General features: G+C 35.8%; 1 protein-coding gene across 1 annotated transcript in view; it reads left to right on the top strand.

Annotated features, from left to right (window-relative positions):
- Positions 1 to 19,196, top strand: part of Usp39 (ubiquitin specific protease 39) — a 407,046-nt gene that overhangs the window by 60,458 nt on the left and 327,392 nt on the right. Inside the window, exon 3 of the mRNA XM_090396479.1 lies at positions 9,518 to 9,612. Within this exon, the coding sequence (XP_090252605.1) occupies positions 9,518 to 9,612 (95 nt within the window). The remainder of the gene's footprint in view (positions 1 to 9,517; positions 9,613 to 19,196) is intronic.

Here is a 19,196-nt window from a genome sequence, read left to right on the forward strand (position 1 = left end):
ACCTACCTTGCTCACATACTAAGGCATGAATCCCTACAAGAAACATTTCTAGAAGGAATGATACAAGGAAAAAGAAGAAGAGGACAACAGAGAACAGATCGGATGGGAAATATTAAGGACTGGACCTTTTTGTCCTATGAAGAATGCAAAAGAGAAGCACAAAACCGTACATGGTGGATGCTCATGGTAGTCAACCTCCTGGAAGGAGATAACATCTGACAAGACAAGAAAAACTTTCGACTGTTCATTACTTTTATTTGACAGGTATTCGACATATCTTATTGTGCAATCAATTTTTGACAAATCTGGGATTATGATTGTTTTCTAAACTGAAGATCGCCTGAAAAACTCAGCCTCATAAATGAAGGGGAGAGGTTACAAAAAGGATTTATCTTCTCACATAACCTCTACATTTCACATCATTGAACCACTTTGTTGACCATATTTGGGATACACTTTGTGTTTTAGGTCACTTTAATTGAATTAGAAAAAATTATATCTTTATGCAATCTAATTACAGTCTTATCCACTTTTTTTGATATCTGAGAGGTTTTTATGATATGTGAATTGCTAATTAGAAGGATGTGTTGGATTAATAACATCCACACCAGCATGATGTGTTGGATGTTATTAATCTCATTTTCATAGTATTATGAGCAATAAATCATAGCAATAACTTTATTCACTGGCTTGTATTTTGTTTTATTTCAAATTAGCATCTTCAGAGTATAACTACTTGTTACAGTACATGCACTTATTGAGTGTAGGAGGCAGTTCAATTGTAATAGACAAAAGACCCAAAGTCCTAATTTGGAGCTCTGTAATGTTGCTTAAAGAACTATTTTTTACAGTTATGTTGATCTTAAACATGACTGTCTTCCAAATTTTAGGCAGATAAAATCATCCATACAGTGACTTATATAGCACATGGGTTTTCTTCTATCTTGTCCTCTGTGAAAAGCATCCATAGCATGGCCTGCCAGTTCTGAATTGCTGAATATATTTCTTGTGTTTTTAGAGGCAAATAGTAATAGACTGTAGCATGAGCTACTTAGTAGTAGCTCACGCACGGTCACAGGGCCAATTGATACACTCCAGAATATGATAGTTTTTTTCTTTGATGAACAATTACTTGCTATTTTTTGTTTAGTACTTTAGCTGTATTTTCAGAGGTATCTCAGGAATAGTGATGCTTTGGTCTTGTATGTTCATGGAGCAGGGGGTGAAGCAGTGGTAACTAAAGGTGATAACAATAATGCAATGCAACTGTCGTTATGAATCAAGGTGAATACAACAACAAAAAGGATATCCTCATACTGCAGAGGTGGAAAAGGTAGCTCATAGGATTACTTGGTTATTGAAGAATACATACACTAACAAGCAGAGATAAGGAAATTATCATTCCTTTGTGTTGTAAGGGGGAGCCTCTGTAGCTCAGTCAGTATAGATGAAGACCTTTGGTCGGAAAGACCTGGGTTCGATTCCTGTCAGTGACGTGAGGAACCTTTATCTGGTCTCTTTGGACTAAAGGTGAGTTAACCGGTCTCATATGTAGGTGGTGTTTTTTCTCCCAGTAACTCGGTTTTTCATCCTCAAAGGCAAACCAGTCCTGTGAACACACAGCTAGTTATAGAATATACTACAGCAAGGAAGGCAATGGGAAGCCACCTTGCTCATAATCATCTCCCTAGTATGGTAGCATATATCTACCCCCTACCAGCCATATGGCTAAGGGAATAAAATAATAGGTGTTGTAAGGCCTTGATACAGCTGCATCTGGATTACTATGTTCAGGTATGGTCATGTGGGTTTCTTGGGATGAGGTGGTAATGGTGGATAGAATCCAGAGGCAAATGACCCAAGAGCAAGTAGTCTGTGGAATGCCTCCTATGACGATAGATTGAGGGCTTGTGGGTTATGAAAGTTGGTTGATAGGTGGAAAAGAGGGGATGTTATATAAACATTTAAGTTACTAAAAGATATAGGATCAGTTCAGAGGAAGTGTTTCAGCACTTGGCTGGTTAGGGGCAGAACAGTGGGTCATGCCCTGGAAATTTAGAAGAGTGTAGTTAGTATGTGTGTGAGGACTTTTTTTTTTTTTTTTTTTTTTTTTTTTTGCATGGAAAACGTGAATGAGTGAAATGGGTTGCCAAGAATTGTGAGTGCTTTGTCATTCAGTGTATTCAAGAAGAGTTATGATAGATATTTTGTGGGGCTCTCACAATGACTCTTCAAACTCCATGAAAGTTCCTGTATAATAATAATTTTAGATGACAGGTCTCCTTTCCAAATTGTATGTTGTACTTGACAAGAAATTATGCTCTTGTTTTAATCCTATACTCAAGCATAGGCATAATCATGAAGTAACTTCATAAGTAGTCTACTTGTATATAGAGGCTGTTGACTTCACATCAATTGCCTTAGTATTCCATAATGCACAAGCATTAATGGCAAGGATCACTATCCAGACCAGTTTCAACCTTTATTGAGGTCATATCAGTGGGAGTCAGACCCAAAAGATACCAAGGTTAAATCAATGCAAAGTTATATATTTTCCATATACAAGTAGAAAACAGTATACTCCGAATGAGATTTTTCCTATTTGCAAACCTCAATGGAATCAAAGGCTCATCATGGGAGGACCCTCTGTTTCAAACACACACATACACACTCATTTGTACCCACCTTAAATACGTTCACATTCTCGGGCAATGCATTTCAATCATTCACCACGTTATTATTATGTGATACCTCCAAAGAGGTCCAAAAACTTATCGAGGGAGGGAGGGAGGGCACCTACTCTACAACTCTCTGTTTCCACCATTTAATCCACCAACCATAGTGAACTGCCACTATCAGCAGCATCTACTGCCCACCACCATTATTTTTTGTCTGTAAATTGCATGTGTTCTCAAGGTCGATTTGTCCGTAAGCGGAAATGAAAAACCCCTGCTACCTCCATATGAGATCTGCTAACCCACTTTGAATTAAAAAAAAAAAAAAAAAACCTATGTTAAGATTCTTCTCATCATGACGAGAGTCGAACTTATGCCTTTTCCAATTGAATGGTGCAATGTCATTCTTCCAATCGTGCTATGGAGACACTATGCAAAGAACCTGTTTCTCATTGCCTTGCTCACACCCTCTTTATACAGTTTCAGGGATGTGTTTTCCCTCATTCTCCCATCATTCTATAAAAAACCTTGTCTTAATATGATACACTCCTTACCAACTTATGTCTCTATCACATTACCCTAACCCACTCTTATCCACTAGACTGCAAATTGCATTTCTTCAACTTTTTCTCAACATTCCAGGACCTGAAACCACTTTAGCTGATTGTCTCTGCACTCTTTCCAATATCTCTTTCCTTTTGAAAACCACCTGACAAAGTTTGTGCACAGTAGTCCCTAGTGACCTAATCAAGGCCTTATACAATGGAACTATAATCTCTTTACTTCTACAAGTCGTTGTCCTCTGCATCATTGCCAGAATTCATTGTACTGTCCTCTAAATTTTAGGTCCCTATTAAGTCACAAACATGAGCCAAGCACTCCTTAATTATTTGAACCATCTCATTTGCTCTGACACAAGAGTACTGTTTGCATCCAGTAAAGTCATTCTTTCTGTTACTCATGGCATAATGATTAAATTCTTTTGGATTGCTTTTATCCTACACAGCTAATTTTTTTTTTCTTATTCCGATTAATCTTTCCACACAATATTTCATAACTTCTATTAGTCTTATTCTCACAATATTCTTTCACATCTTATTAATCTCTTGCTTAATAAAGTTGCACATCAGTTTCACTCTATTTGAACTCTAGAAGCACATTCTGATACTGCCTCATTTAAGGACCTTTTCAAAGCTTCCCATGCATTGCTGATATCTTCATTCATGTTATATTAAATTCATTTTTTTTTATTAATCCCCAATCATGTCTATTTCTGTTACTATGTTTATTGCTATTTGTTACTAAAAAATGAAGCTCAGCAGAAATGAATACTAAAAATAAGTGATTTGACATGCTCTTTGAAAAATTTGAATGCTTAGCAAAATAGTCATATTGCAAATAAAACAAGCAACATAAATGTAGCATTGAGAAAATTTTAAAATTCAAGTCAAGCACAGAAGAGTTAACTGTGAATGTACTTTATTAATAATCTAGTCAGTACAATAATATTATGTTGGTGAGACAATCTTCCAACCTTCCCACCACACCTGATCTTTGATCAAGTTTTGTGGATAAGAGATTAGAGGATGGAATTTTCTTTGGCTAGTGATGCTGTAGAACTATTTTAGTTGCAAATGAGTCAGAAGCTAGGGGTGGATAAAAATGTGACCAGACTGGCAAAGGAACAGAAATATGACTGCAATGAGAGTGGTGATCAAAGAGAGAGTGAAAACAACTATACAGAGAGAGAAAATGGTTTTCTCTCTCTCTATAGTTGAGATGAAAAAAATGAGGAATTATTTGTAGGGAGTGAGATCGCTAGGTTGCACGCAGTGATACATAATGCGCAGCGAGAGTTAGAGCACCTGCAAAACTCTTTCCAGAGTGCCTCGGCTAATGGAAATAAACAAGTGTTTGAAAGGAAAAATAAGCATAAGAGTGGGAGAGTTTCTGAAATGAAGGAAAGAGTGTTGTATGGTGACTCGTTATTAATGATAGATGGGAGCTTAATTAAATCGTACTTATCGGGTGCGAAATTTAAGGATGTAAGTGAGAGTATTAGAGCGCAAAAACAGAGGGTGAAAGAATTGATAGTTGTGGTGGGTACGAATGAATTGAAAGGAGATAAATTTTTTATGAGAGAGGACTTTAAATTATTGTTAAAGGTAGCAAAAGAAAAGTGACAGAGTTAGGATGGTAAGTCTGTTGCTGCGGTATGACAGAGAGGAGTTTAGAAGGAGGGCCATAATCGCAAATGACTTTATGTGCAGGTTATGCAGATGGTGTGGTGTGGAATTCATCGATGTCTGGAATGAGTTTGATGGCGAAAGGATTTATACAAGATGGATGGCCTGCATTTGAATGGATTTGGTGTGCGGAGACTGGAAAAAGTGTTGCTGAATGAAGTGAAAATGGATGTGCAGAACCAGGGAAACTAGAACTACCAAGGAGTGGGGGCAAGTGGATATGCAGACATCAGTGAGACAGTTGAGTGCAAGAATGTATATAATGTACCCGAGCCAGTACTAAGGACAAGAAATTGGAATGGGATAATTAGAATAACGCATCGAGATAGGGGTGGGACAAAGGGACCTCTGCATTTCATGTATACTAATGCCAGGAGTATTAGGAACAAGAAGGAAGAATTTTTGGCCTTGATTGGCTCTTCCTGGCCACAGGTTATTGGCATTAGTGAAACATGGCTGACGGAAGATGATATAGTTAGTGGGATAGAATGTGTAAGTTATAGTGTGTTTAGGAGGGACAGAGAATAAAATGGAGGGAGGAGTGTTATTGATGATAGCTGATGAACTGCAGCCAAGGAGAATTGAAGTTGTATTGCAGGATAGTGAAAAGAGCTCATTTGAGGCTATTTGTGTAAGATTGAGACTGGCAGAACAAAATATATAGTTGGGTGCTGCTATAGACCAGGTGATGGAATAGATGGTGGAGATAGTATGCATAAACAAATTGATGAAATGAGTGGAAGGAGGGTAATTATTATGGGGGATTTCAATTATAGTAACAATTTTGGAAGGAGGAGAGGACACATGTGAGGATGGAAATGGATTTTATTCAATTATTAAGGGATAACTATCTGAGACAGCATGTAAATGAAAATACTAGGGGTTTGAGAGTGCTTGACCTGGTAATAGCATCTGAGAATTTGACTGTAATGAATATGATCATGTTGCCACCTATTGGTGAGAGTGATCATAAGGTCTTGACCTGGGAGGTGGCTAAAGGTGTGAAATTTTTGATTAAGACAGGGTATAGGTGGAATTACTGTGCTGGCAAGTATGACAAGCTTAGGAGATTGCTTGGATCAGTGTCATAGCATGTAAAACTGCAAGGGCTGGATGTTGATAGAGCATGGGAAGTGGTCAAGGAGAATTTACAGGAGGTTATGGCTGATTGTATACCTAGGGTCCGAATAGTAAAACAAGTAGGGGTTAAATGGATGAATAACACCATTAAGCTTGAGCTGCAAAAAAAGAAACAACTGTGGAGGGAATTTAAAGAGAAAGGTCATCTGCAGTCACACGAACAGTATAAAGTGCAGGCTAGAAGGGTAACGAGTGTGGTAAAAAAAGCAAAAGCGGATTATGAAAGGAAACTAGCTATGCAAACTAAAGAGAATCCCAAACAGTTCTTTCAATATGCTGCAAGCAAAAAAAAAAAAAAAACTGTACACGTTTTTTATTTTGCATTTTGCACAGCAGAATGATTTTAAGGAATGACGATGGTAAGGAGTTTACTGAATCAATTGATATAGTGGAATTACTGAGCGAGCACTTTGCAAGAGTATATCATCCAGGTGGTGACATTGAAAAAATGAAGGAACCATTAGTTTATACGGGAATTGTGATGAATGAAGTGGAGGTGAATAGTCTATTGCAGAACCTTAATGTGAATACATCTGTGGGATTGGATGGTATACCGACACGGATCTTATGTGAAGCGGCTAAAGAATTATCTGTGCCCTTGACCATGTTGTTTAATCTAAGTCTTGGGTCTGGTTTAGTCCCGAAGGTGTGGAAAGAGGGGAAAATAGTTCCACTGCATAAAGGAGGATCCAAGACTACTGTTGCAAATTACTGACCGATCAGCATATCAGGAGTCGTTGTCAAGGTCTTGGAGAAAGTAGTCAAGGGAAAAATACAGGAATGGATTGATGATAATGAGATACTGTACGGGGGACAGCATGGCTTTGTGAAGGGTAGATCATGCCTCAGTAACTTGCTCAAGTTTTATAACACAGTGATGGCTGAACTGGATAAAGGTAATCAATTTACAGTGATACTGCTGGACCTGGCTAAGGCATTTGACAGGATACCACATGGAATTCTAATCCATAAACTACAACATATGGGAATGGATATAGGGTTCGTGAGATGGATAAATGGGTGGTTGATGGAGAGATATCTTAGAGTAGTTTATTCAGGAGTAGAGTCCAAAAGACGGCCTGTGACTAGTGGTGTGCCGCAGGGTTCTGTTCTTGGACCACTGCTGTTTAATTTGTTCATTAACGACATAGGGAAGGATCTAAGAGGAACAGTTCATTTGTTCGCTGATGATGCAAAGTTAGGTAGGGCAATAGTAAATGCAGAAGATGTCAAAATCTTGCAGGAAGACTTGGATAGATTGGAGTTCTGGGCTAAGGAGAATGGATGTCAATTTAATGTGACAAAATGTAAGATTATGCATTTTGGGGTGAAAAGATTAGCAGCAGTATACCACATTGGTGGAACAACTGTACTCCATGAGATTGATGAGACCAGGGACTTGGGAGTGTTGGTGGATAGGGAGATGAAGTTTAGGGGACACATTGCAAAAGTGGCTAAATCAGTTCATCAACTCACTTGGTTGTTGAAAAATACTTTGACGAGCAGAGACAAGCAAGTTATTGTACCTCTTGTACCGAGCCTTGATAAGACCTCATCTCGACTACTGTGCCCAGATTTGGTCACCGAGGTTTCTTCTTGATGGGGAGGAGGTGGAGAGGATCCAGAGGCAAGTGACCAAGATGGTAGCAGGTCTATGGAATGAACCTTATGAGAACAGGTTGAAGATTTATGGGTTGCAGAAATTAGTTGATAGGCGGAAGAGGGGAGATATGATTGAGACATTCAAATTGCTAAAGGGTTTCTGTAGGATTAATTCAGAGGATATTTTTGAGATCAGGACTGGTGGTGGGAGAACTAGGGGATACCTATGGAAGCTGGGCAAGAGTGTGGTTAGCAGGGGTGTTAGAGCTGGGTTCTTTACTTTTAGAGTGGTAAATGAGTGGAATAAGCTGCCAGAGTCTGTTGTGGGTGCTATGACAGTGAGTGAATTCAAGGCAAGGTATGATAGATACTGTGAGAATGTCGAATAGTTGTGTGGACATGATGTTTAGGGCCTCCCTCGATGAGTCTAAGGACTCCCTGGAGTCGTCCGTAATAATAATAATTCGGATATTGTGTAAGTTTCGTGTATTAGGTTCTTTCAAAATGAGTTTTTGGTGTGTTAATAATGTACTAGTCGCTGTTTTGAGTTTTGTATGGGAATTACAAAAAGATTGAGTTATGTTAAATTCTTATAATGTAAAGATTCGGTGCACTTCTTTTAGAACTAAGTAATAGTTAACTGACGAGAATTTAAAGTAGAATGAGTAATAAATGCTTTCATGCCTATAAAAATGGTTTCAGTGTGGTGTTCATAAAATGTCGGAAAACAATATCCAACCCAAGAAGTGAAACACAGAAATTGCAAACATATCCACAATGAAGTCTAGCAATGATACAGAGGACAATGACTTGTAGAAGTAAGGAGATTATGGTTTCATTGTATAAGGCCTTGATACATACATTTGGCATTCTTATAATGCCAACAGTATAAGGATGAGAATGGGTGTATCAGTTGCTTCATGAGTGAGAAGAAATAAACATTCAGTTGTGATATGAATTGCTTGGTGAACAGAAATGATCCATTGTAGAAGAGGCAAATAGCAATTAGGGATTGGTTAGGATAGTTTACTATTCTGAATTGTGTAAATGGTTTGTATGAACTTATTGTTGATATTAAATGTTTTGACTTGAGAGCATCAAAAGTAAAGAAAGATAATTAAAAAAAACAATAAAAAAACCCAGAATAAGTGGTGGTGGTGGTGGTGTTAGGATATCAGTAAAGACAATGTATGAATTTAATATAATGAAATAGAAAATTTTAGCCAAAGAAGATCTAGAAAAGAACAATCTTGGTTAAACATTCTCCAATGTCCCAGTCAGAGACCAGCATAATGTTAATCTCTCATATTGCTCCATTCTCATGGAGACATAATCAACAAATGTGTAATTGGGAAAGTTAGATGAGTTTGGTTAAAGTAGCTTCACGTTTTTATTAGGCAAAATATATATGGTTTTTGGAGGTGGAAATGGGTAACATTGAAGTTGGAATTATGACTATGCATATTTGTGAAGTAGAGCTGGAAGATTTGGAGGAAGGATTTCTTGCATGCATTCTATTCCTCTTAAACATGGTAGTGATGAATTTGTGATTAAACTATACGCATGGTCAATTTCACCCATCTCCTCTGAAGTGTGAGTGATAATGTAGTGCCTCTGGTTGTTAATGTATGTACATTTATCATCCTCCTACACAGTACTGATTGAATATGTCACACTTCCATATTTGATGTGAATTTTGGTGTACATTAGATAAATTTATTTTCCCCATGAAACATGAACTGACCTTTAGAACAAACTTGCATATAGGAATTTAACCTATCATTGATATATTTTATTCAGTTAATTTATATTTAGTATTATAGAAGATTTCAAAAATTTATGTACTTCTTCCAGAAATGTCCTGGATTTTGATTTTGAAAAACTGTGCTCGGTTTCCTTGTCTCGTATAAATGTTTATGCCTGTCTTGTATGTGGAAAATATTTCCAAGGTATGTTGAATTTTGTAGTGGTATTTTTTCATTTAATCACTTTATATGTTTATTATACCATAACATAGCTGAATTATTATTATTACGTAACACCTCCAGGGAGTCCAAAGACTCATTGAGGGAGGGCACCTACTCTACAGCTGTCTGTCTCCACCAATCGCAACTATCTTCACCATCTACACCAACAGCATCTACCACCGACCACCACGGCTCGTATTTTCACAGACAATCACAAACATCCATGCCCAGGGCGGGATTCGAACCCGCAGCCTTTTGGCTGGAGAGCGGATACGCTAATCACTCGGCCAACCAGGCCGGCAATTAACCTCATATTAAGCTCAAATTAACCATTAGAACAGAAATGATAAAAATGAGGTACTAATAATACATGTAGTGCATCAGCTGTCTCTTTGGATAATCTGGAGATGATTGTTGGAAAAGTTGAATTATAGTATTTGATCATTTAAGATCTGGTTTTTGTTGAGGCAACCATGTGAGTGATGGAGTGTGAATGACCTAAATCATTAATAAGATTGCTCAGCTTACTAGAATTGAATTTCACTAACAATCACTGCCAAACTATCCAAAGAGACAGCTGATACGTGTCTTGCATTATTGTTTCCTTGTTTTGACTTCTGTCCTAATAGATTATCCAAGTTTTGTTTCAGTTTTTTAATCTCTTCTCAATATGCTATCCTGAAGAAGCTACTGGTTCTTAGTGCATGAAAGTGGTCAGTGCATAATCTACTTGCACATAATAATGACTAATAAACCAAACAGATAGTGTTAAACTTATAGTTGTAAAGTTGATTTCAACATGAACAATCTTGATGGTATGTCAAACACCAGTATATGTAACTTGAAGAACTGAAATGTAAAAAAGCTTCTACCTTAAACTGGCTGATCTTTTTAAACGATTCGAGATAATACATTATTCTGAGCTTTTTGATGATTAAAGAGCATGTTAGATTAGAGGAGACCAAACAAACAAACTGTCGCAAAGCTTTCCTTGCTCTTGTTTGGGAAAGAATTTGTTATACAAATTAAGTGGATATTGAATCCAACATTATTTCTTAGCTGAATAAGAAACTCAAAGATAGAAAATCTATCTAAAAGTTTCATGCCGAATATAGAAAACTATAAAAGTTCGGCGAGTCCAAGCATAAGCCAACACACAGTACATGCTGGGGCAACTTGTAGTAAAGGTGGAGTAAGCTCCTATCACTGTCCTTAGTATTTTCCCATAATGCACAACACAACTCCTAGGAGATGTATGCTGTTATACATTATGTAAGAAGGTCACTACCCAGACTGGTTTTGACTTTTTTTGAGGTCTCATCAGTGAGTAGATAGACCGAGATGTAAATACTGAGGTTGCAGTAGTGCAGAGCTTATTTCTTTACCGTACAAGTTGCGAAAAGGTGCACTATTAAATTACTGAAATAGAGCCAATAAGCTTCACTTTGGCAAAGTAAGTTTATTCAAATTAAGTGGATATTGAATCCAACATTATTTCTTAGCCGAATAAGAAACTCAAAGATAGAAAATCTATCTAAGAGTTTCATGCCGAATATAGAAAATGATAAAAATTCAGCGAGTCCAAGCGTAAGCCAATACGTGGTACATGCTGGCATGTACTACGTGTTGTGCATTATGGGAAAATACCAAGGACAGTGATCGAGCTTACTCCACCTTTACTACGAGTTGCCCCAGCATGTACCATGTGTTGGCTTACGCTTGGACTCGCTGAATTTTTATAGTTTTCTATATTCGGCATGAAACTCTTAGATAGATTTTCTATCTTTGAGTTTCTTATTCGGCTAAGAAATAATGTTGGATTCAGTATCCACTTAATTTGAATAAACTTACTTCACCGAAGTGAAGCCTATTGGCTCTTTATTCCAGGAATTTGTTATAGATTTTCCATTAACAGATTGGACTGCTTGTTTCAGTTTACATTGCACATGATTATTAAGCAACAATTAAGTTGTCATGTGCAATGTAAACTGAACTTGCACATGATTATTAAGCATCAATTAGGAAAGTATTGACAGTATGAACAGCCCTTCATTTCAGCATAACTTTTCCCATATAAAAACTGTTTCAAGAAAAAAAAACATATTTATGCAATATAAAGCCTAAAGAAGAAATCACTATATCTAACAAAAAAAGTGGTCATTAATTTGTTGGACTATTTTTGACATGTACTGAAAATGCTATATTAAATGCATCTTTAATTTCTCTCCAAGGATACAGAACTCTGAAGTTAATAGTTGAAGTATAGCTATAATATATCAAGCCTTTGTATATGAAAATATTTTGTGTTTATGAAAGCCAAGTGATATATGTTCTAAGGAGCAATATGGAATCAGCAGTTACAAGTATTGGAAATGCATAAACTGCTCAATTAATGTATTCCTATTGTTTGAGCAATTATTCTTCATGCTAACTTCAAAAAATTTAAAGATTAAGGAAAGACCCATTCAAGCATATTGGTCAAGCTCTGTAGCTATTGTATTTAAGGAAATTAAGAGATAGATTGAATGAGTAAATTAAAAATTAAATGAAGGCAGATATATTGAACAGTGATAAAATAGATGCTGCAAAGTAAATTTTCATGTGGCCAAGCCAGACTAAAAAGTCAAACTTTTAGCTGAATGCTATGTTCAGTTTGTTTTTAAAATATTTTGTGTTATCTCTCAATATTGAATTTAGCTGTGAAAGTCATAGTATGAGAGAATATTATTGAATTGATTTATGTTATTCTTAAAATGGCCATTTAATTATTCTTTGTATATGTTATCTGTTGTATATAATTATGTTTATGGCAAATATTTTATTTTTTTATAATTGAGCTTTATTCTTTAGAATACACATTGATCCTGAAGTCAGTGCACCATCACAGATATGAACTGAAACATTCTAACCAACAAAAATAAAATTAAATATATTATCTTACTGCACGACTGTCTTTAATGACAAATTTGGATATAGATGGGGAATAACATACTTGGAGCAAATCAAGCTCATTAAAATATAACATTATTAAATTCCACTGTATTCCTTTTGTGTTTTTTATAACATTTCTCATAACCCAGTCTACAACAATAAGAAATATTCATCTAAACATTAAGATGTAAGTGGAAGAATTCATCATAAAATATTAATACCAGAATGACTTAGGTTTAATATTTTTATTTGTAAAATTTTTGGCTAAGTTTCATAGCCACTCTCAATACAGTTAAGGAAAACTTTAAAAAGAACAACAATTTAATTGAAAGCACTTGATATTATGTGCACTATAGGTTGCAGGAGAATAGCTCCGTCTGCATTAATAGATATTCAAATTAAATTGAGTAAATTAATTTAGTTAATTATTTTTAAATATAAGCAAAATTTAATTACAATTAAGAAACACATTAATGGTGACCAAGATTTACTATAACTTCCCAAAATTGAGAAAGTTTTAGACAGTTGCTTTTGTTCAGGTTGTGAATGTGTGCTCAGCTTTCTTTGTAGAGTCTTTCCAGAAGAAAGTTACTTTTGTGTAACATTTTGGTTTTGTTCCACTGAATCCTGTGTTTTTTAACCAGATTCGTTAGGTTCTTTAAGAGAAATGTAGTCTTGATGTTCTTCAAGATGAATTTGTGCAGATCGACCTTATCCTGGAGTTTACAGAATCCCCTGCTCTTGTGGCTTATGTTATTATTATTATTATCTGAGACCTCCAGGGAGCCAAGAACTCATTGAGGGAGGCTGTAAATTACCTTCCCTTAAATTCATTTACACTAGATGCACTCACTACCCCTAAGGGCAAATTATTCCACTCACTCACTGCTCTCTGGGAGAAAAACTTAGCTCTTACCCCTTTCTTGACTGGGGACAACCTTAACTTCCATGGATGCCCCCGTGTTCTCTCTCTGCCTTCCAAACGAAAAATTTCATCATTTGAAATGCTATAACATCCATTCAAAAGTTTGTAGATCTCTATCATATCACTCCTCTTTCTTCTGTTAATCAGAGTCTGCAATCCACATACTCGCAATCTGTCTTCATAATCTAAATCCCATAATACAGATATAATCTTTATAACTCTTCTTTGCACCCTTTCCACAGCTTCTTTATCCCCTTGGAACCCGGGAGACCAAATATGCGCACAGTAATCCAGGTGTGGTCTTATCAAAGCCTTATAAAGAGGCAAAATTACTTCCTTATCCTTACATGTCAAGGTTCGCTTCATCATAACAATTATCCTCTGAGTTGTATTTGCAACTTTTGCTATGTGACCTTTGAACTTTAAATTCTTATCCACCAATACACCAAGATTCCTTGCCTCTTCAGTTTCTTGTAGCATAACCCTGCTAATACAGGGTGTCCCAAAATTCACACAAGAAGTAATTTTGATAGAAAACACAGGTTTTTAATTAAAAATTGTAATTTCTTATTGATTCATAAAGTATACAGTATACAGTTATGCATGGAATAGCATATCAGGTAAATGGCCTCCACGGCTTTGCTGGCACATACGCACTCTTTTGTCGAAATTTTCCATGACCGTTTTGCATAAATGTGGCTGAATTTCGTTGATACAGCGCTCAATTTCCTCCTTCAAGGTGTAGGTGGTTGTGGGCTTGTTGGCATAAACCTTAGACTTCAAAAACCCCAACGGTGTTAAGTCACATGATCTGGGCAGCCAATTCTGATCACCAAAATGAGAAATTACACGACCAGGAAATGACTCGTGCAGTAATTGAATTGTTTCTCGAGCTGTATGGCATGTGGTACCGTCTTGTTGAAACCACATGTCTTCCACATCCATATCTTGCAATTTAGGCACAAAAAACTGGATTATCATGTTGCGATAGTGAGCACCATTAACTGTTATTGCCTTACCAGCCGCATTTTCGAAGAAGAATGGACCGATGATGCCTCCAGTCCAAAATCCACACCAAACAGTGACATGTTGTGGATGCATTTGTTTCTCAACAATCACTCGTGGATTTTCTGAACCCCAAATGCGACAATTTTGTCGATTAACGAAGCCAAGAAGAAAATGAGCCTCATCGCTGAAGATGATTTTGTTCGAAAAATAAGCATCCACTTGTTGTTCCATAATCCATTCAATGAACTCTCTTTGCTGTGTGTGGTCATTTTTAATAACCTTGAACTGTCAGCTGTCACGCTGTCTTTTTTTTTCCCGTTGGCAACACTTTACCGCACAAATGGCGCTAAATTTAAATCTTGCCTGAATTTTGGGACATCCTGTATAATATGCCGCTGGAACTCTAATCCCACTGAAGTGCATAACTTTACACTTACTAACATTAAACTGACAGCTATTTTCATTTTTCTCAGATTTCCAGTCTATTCAAATCATTTTGTAATTGCTAAATATCAGTAGCATCTCTGATTGCCCTACCTATCTTCACATCATCAGCAAATAATTGCACATCTGATGATAGACCCTGCTTGATGTCATTAATGTATAGATTGAACAATAATGGCCCAAGGACTGAACCCTGAGGTTCACCACTGGTTACCTTAAATCTGCCAGATTCACACCCACTGTATACTACTTTTTTGATATGTCTGTCAACTCTCATCTGATCCAAGTTAAAAGTTTATATTCCAATCCCATATTCTCCAGTTTATGCAACAGCCCTTTGTGTGATATCCTATCAAATGCCTTAGAAAAATTCAACATTATCATAGTGTATCCATTCCCTTTATCCAACTCGGCCATAACATTGTTATAAAATATAAGTAAATTGCTAAAACATGACCTTCCTTTAGTAAACTCATTCTGCTCCTTGCAGAGTATAGCATGTTTGTTTACCCATTTCTGTATACAAGTTCTTACCAACTTCCTTAAAATAACTACCAGACCAGTGATACTGATAGGTCAGCAGTTAGACATATCAGTTTTTGCACCACTCTTGTATAATGGAACTGTCATACATTCCTTCCATTTCTGTGGTATCATTCCTGAGCTAAGAATAGTTATACAAATATGTGAAAGGCCTAGCCAATTCAGCTGAATATTCCTTTATCAAACAAGCTGATATTCCATTTGTTCCAATAGACAAATTCTTATCCAGGTTATGCAACAGCTCTTCAACATCTTTTTCATGAACCCTCTAACTCTTCATCCAATGTAGCAATAGCAGTGAGCATACACTATGTTACATACACTTGGTTGATATATCTTAACAAAGTGAGCACTCATTAACTGAACAATCTCCTTAACTTCTGACACTCAAGTACCATCTGCATTCAATAAAGTTGTTCTTCCAGATTCATTCTTTCTTTTGCTTGAGGCATAACGATAAAATTCTTTTGAATTGATTTTAGCTTGCATGGCCAATTTCTTTTCATACTCTGTTTTAGCTTTTCTCACAATACTTGTTACTTTTCTGGCCTGAGCTTTATGTATTTTATAACTCCTCTCACTGTTATTCTCATGATATTCTTTCCACATTACCTTCTTCTTGTGGATCTCGAGCTTAATAAGGCTGCACATCCATTTCACTCCCAACCTATTTATTCTTCGAACGCTAGGGATACATTGAGATACCGCCTCATTCAAGCACTTTTTCAAAGATTCCCATGCATTGCTGACATTTCCATTCAGTAACTGATACCTTGAGACCAAAGATACTATTCTTCTAAGTCGATCATAATTTCTAACTTTGTAGTTCAGCATGTAACCTGTTTTAATCGGAGCTTCAGTAGAAGTAGATACTTCCCAAGAAAGAACCGCATGATCACTGTCACCAATTGGTGGTAAAATAGCCATATTCTTGACAGAGATTCCTTCTGATGCTATGAGCAAATCCAACACTCTTTGACCTCGAGTTCCTTCTTTCACATGCTGCTTGCAAAAGTTGTCTCGCAACAATTCAATAAATTCCTGTTCTTTCTGATCATGAGATTTCTCTTCTACCCAATCAATGTTTGAAAAATTAAAGTCACCCATAATGATCATTCGCTTGGTACCCATAAGGCTAAATTGGTGATGCATTTCTTCGTCCCCTACAACTTAGCTGCCAGGCCAACACCCCACCATATATTTCATTCTGTTAATCTCCACTTCACACCGAATAGACTCAAACTCTGTGTTTCTACCCTAACTGAACTTAAGTCATCTGATATCATTAGTAGCACTCCTCCTCCTCTCCTTCTCTTCTGTCATTCCTAAAAATAGTATATCTGTTACACTCGATCCCACTTACCATATCTGATTCTGATAACCAGGTTTCACTAATGCCAACAATCTTAAGCCATCATATTCAATAAAGCAACAAACTTAACCCCCTTTGTTTCTTATACTCCTGGCATTTGTGTATAGACATAACAAATACAACCTAGCCTATTCTTATACTTAGATATGCAATCTATTTGGTCTTGTTCTAGAATTTTCACTTTTCCCTCCCCAGACATACTTAAAAGATCAGAACCCAAAGCATATTTTTCCACTCCTTCGCCACATACATAACCATGTTCAAAGGCATTCATTATCACGTTTGTATACCATAGCTGAACTTTCACACACATTTTCCCTATTCCTCCCTTGATCTAGTTTCCCTGACTCTCTGTATTGGGGTCTCATACCAAGAAGTAATTTCTCCAGGTTTCTGATACCAAATGAATTCAAGTGCAGGCCATCATTCTTATACAAATCTTTTCTGCCATCAAACATGCCTTACACATATAAAAATTCACATCCATATCTTCTACATAGCCTGCGCATTAAATCATTTGCTATCATCGCCCTCCTTCTTAACTCAGTACTATCATATCTAGGTAGTAATCCTACAATTTTTACTCTCAATTTTTACATTTCTCTTAAAGAACCCAACAAATCCAGTTTAGCAAGCCATGCTTTATGTACAAACACAGGATTTAGTGGAATAAAACCAAAATGTTGCATCAAAGTTACTTTCTTCTGGAAAGACAGCTCTCTTTGGAAAGCTGTGAAGCACACATTCATAACCTGAACAAAAGCAATTGCTTAAAACTTTCTCAATTTTGAGAAATTATATTAACTAATGCTTGTCATTCATGCATTCTTTAATTGTAATTAAATTTTGCTTATATTTAAAAATCATTAATTAAATTAATTTATTGTAATTTATTTCGAATATCTATTAATGCAGATGGAGTTATTCTCCTGCAGCCTGTAGTGCACATAATATCACGTGCTTTAAATTATTTTATTATTTTTTTTTTAGTTTTCCTATAACTGTATTGACAACTGTGGACAGATAAATATTTTAAAAATGGCAAACATATTTAATGAAAATGAAAAGGAAATAACTAAAGAAGAATTAGAAATCAGCCTAAAAGAAAAACAAGAAATGGAAAATCAAATCACCTGGAGAAGATAAGCTATGTTCAGAACTATATAAATATGCAAGAACAAGATTCAAAGAAAGACTCCTATTATTTTTAAATAAAATCTATACAACTGGTAATCCCCCAATAGAATGGAAAAAAGCAATTGTGATTCCTATCTTTAAAAAAGGTAGTAGAGATGACCCTAAAAACTATAGAGGTATACTGAATTCCTGTTATAAAATATATAGCAGAATTTTAAATAGCAAACTAATAAAATATTCTGAAAACTTTATTTTAGAAGTACAGAATGGATTTAGAAAAGGACAGTCATGTTTAGACCCAGCCTTTTGCCTAAAATTAATAATAGAGAAAAGAAGAGAATACAATTTAGAAACAGATATTGCATTTATTGACTTTGAAAAAGCATTTAACAAAGTTAAAAGAAGCATTTTATTTAATATATTAAAAGAAAGACAAATACAAAATAATATCCTAAAAGCTATCATAAGTATATATGAAAATAACCAAATACAAATAAGATTAAATCATGAGCTATCATATACAAGAGAGATAAACCAGTGGATCCGACAGTGATATCCCCTCTCAGCAAATCTTTCTAATATTTACCTAAATGAAATAATAATAAAATGGAATAAAAATTTCCATCAAGGTATTAAACTTTCTCCTACTGTAAACTTAAACACTCTCCTTTTTGCCGACGACCAAATAATAATTACAAATTCGGAAGATAACTTACAGAAAGCTATTTTAGATCTAAATGAGATAGCCAAAGACTATGGCATGATAATATCAACAGAAAAATCAAAAACTATGGCCTTTAAAGGACAAGATCCAGTAAGAACTAACAAGATCTTAGAACAAGTGAATTCATTTGATTACCTAGGATGTATGATCACATATGAAAAAGATATAAACCTAAAAATTGCAAAATATTTAAAAATAACAGGTGTAATTAACTCTATATTTAAACCAAACCTAGTTCAAAAACAAACCAGACTAAAAGTATACAATACATTAGCCCTACTAGTCTTATTGTATGGAAGTGAAATCTAGACAATAAAACAAAAACACAAACAAAGATTAATAACAGCAGAAATTAAGTTTATGAAAAAAACTGCAAAGTACCCTATTTCAGTGGTCTCCAAACTTTTCGCCATGAGGGCCACATTGAGTACTTCAGCACTGTTCAGCAGGCCGTAGTAATAAAAAACTCTAGAACTAGATAT

Source organism: Typopeltis vanoorti, chromosome 8 (genome assembly GCF_054136105.1).
Source record: "Typopeltis vanoorti isolate ZY-2024b chromosome 8, IOZ_Tvanoo_1.0, whole genome shotgun sequence".
NCBI lineage: Eukaryota > Metazoa > Arthropoda > Arachnida > Uropygi > Thelyphonidae > Typopeltis > Typopeltis vanoorti.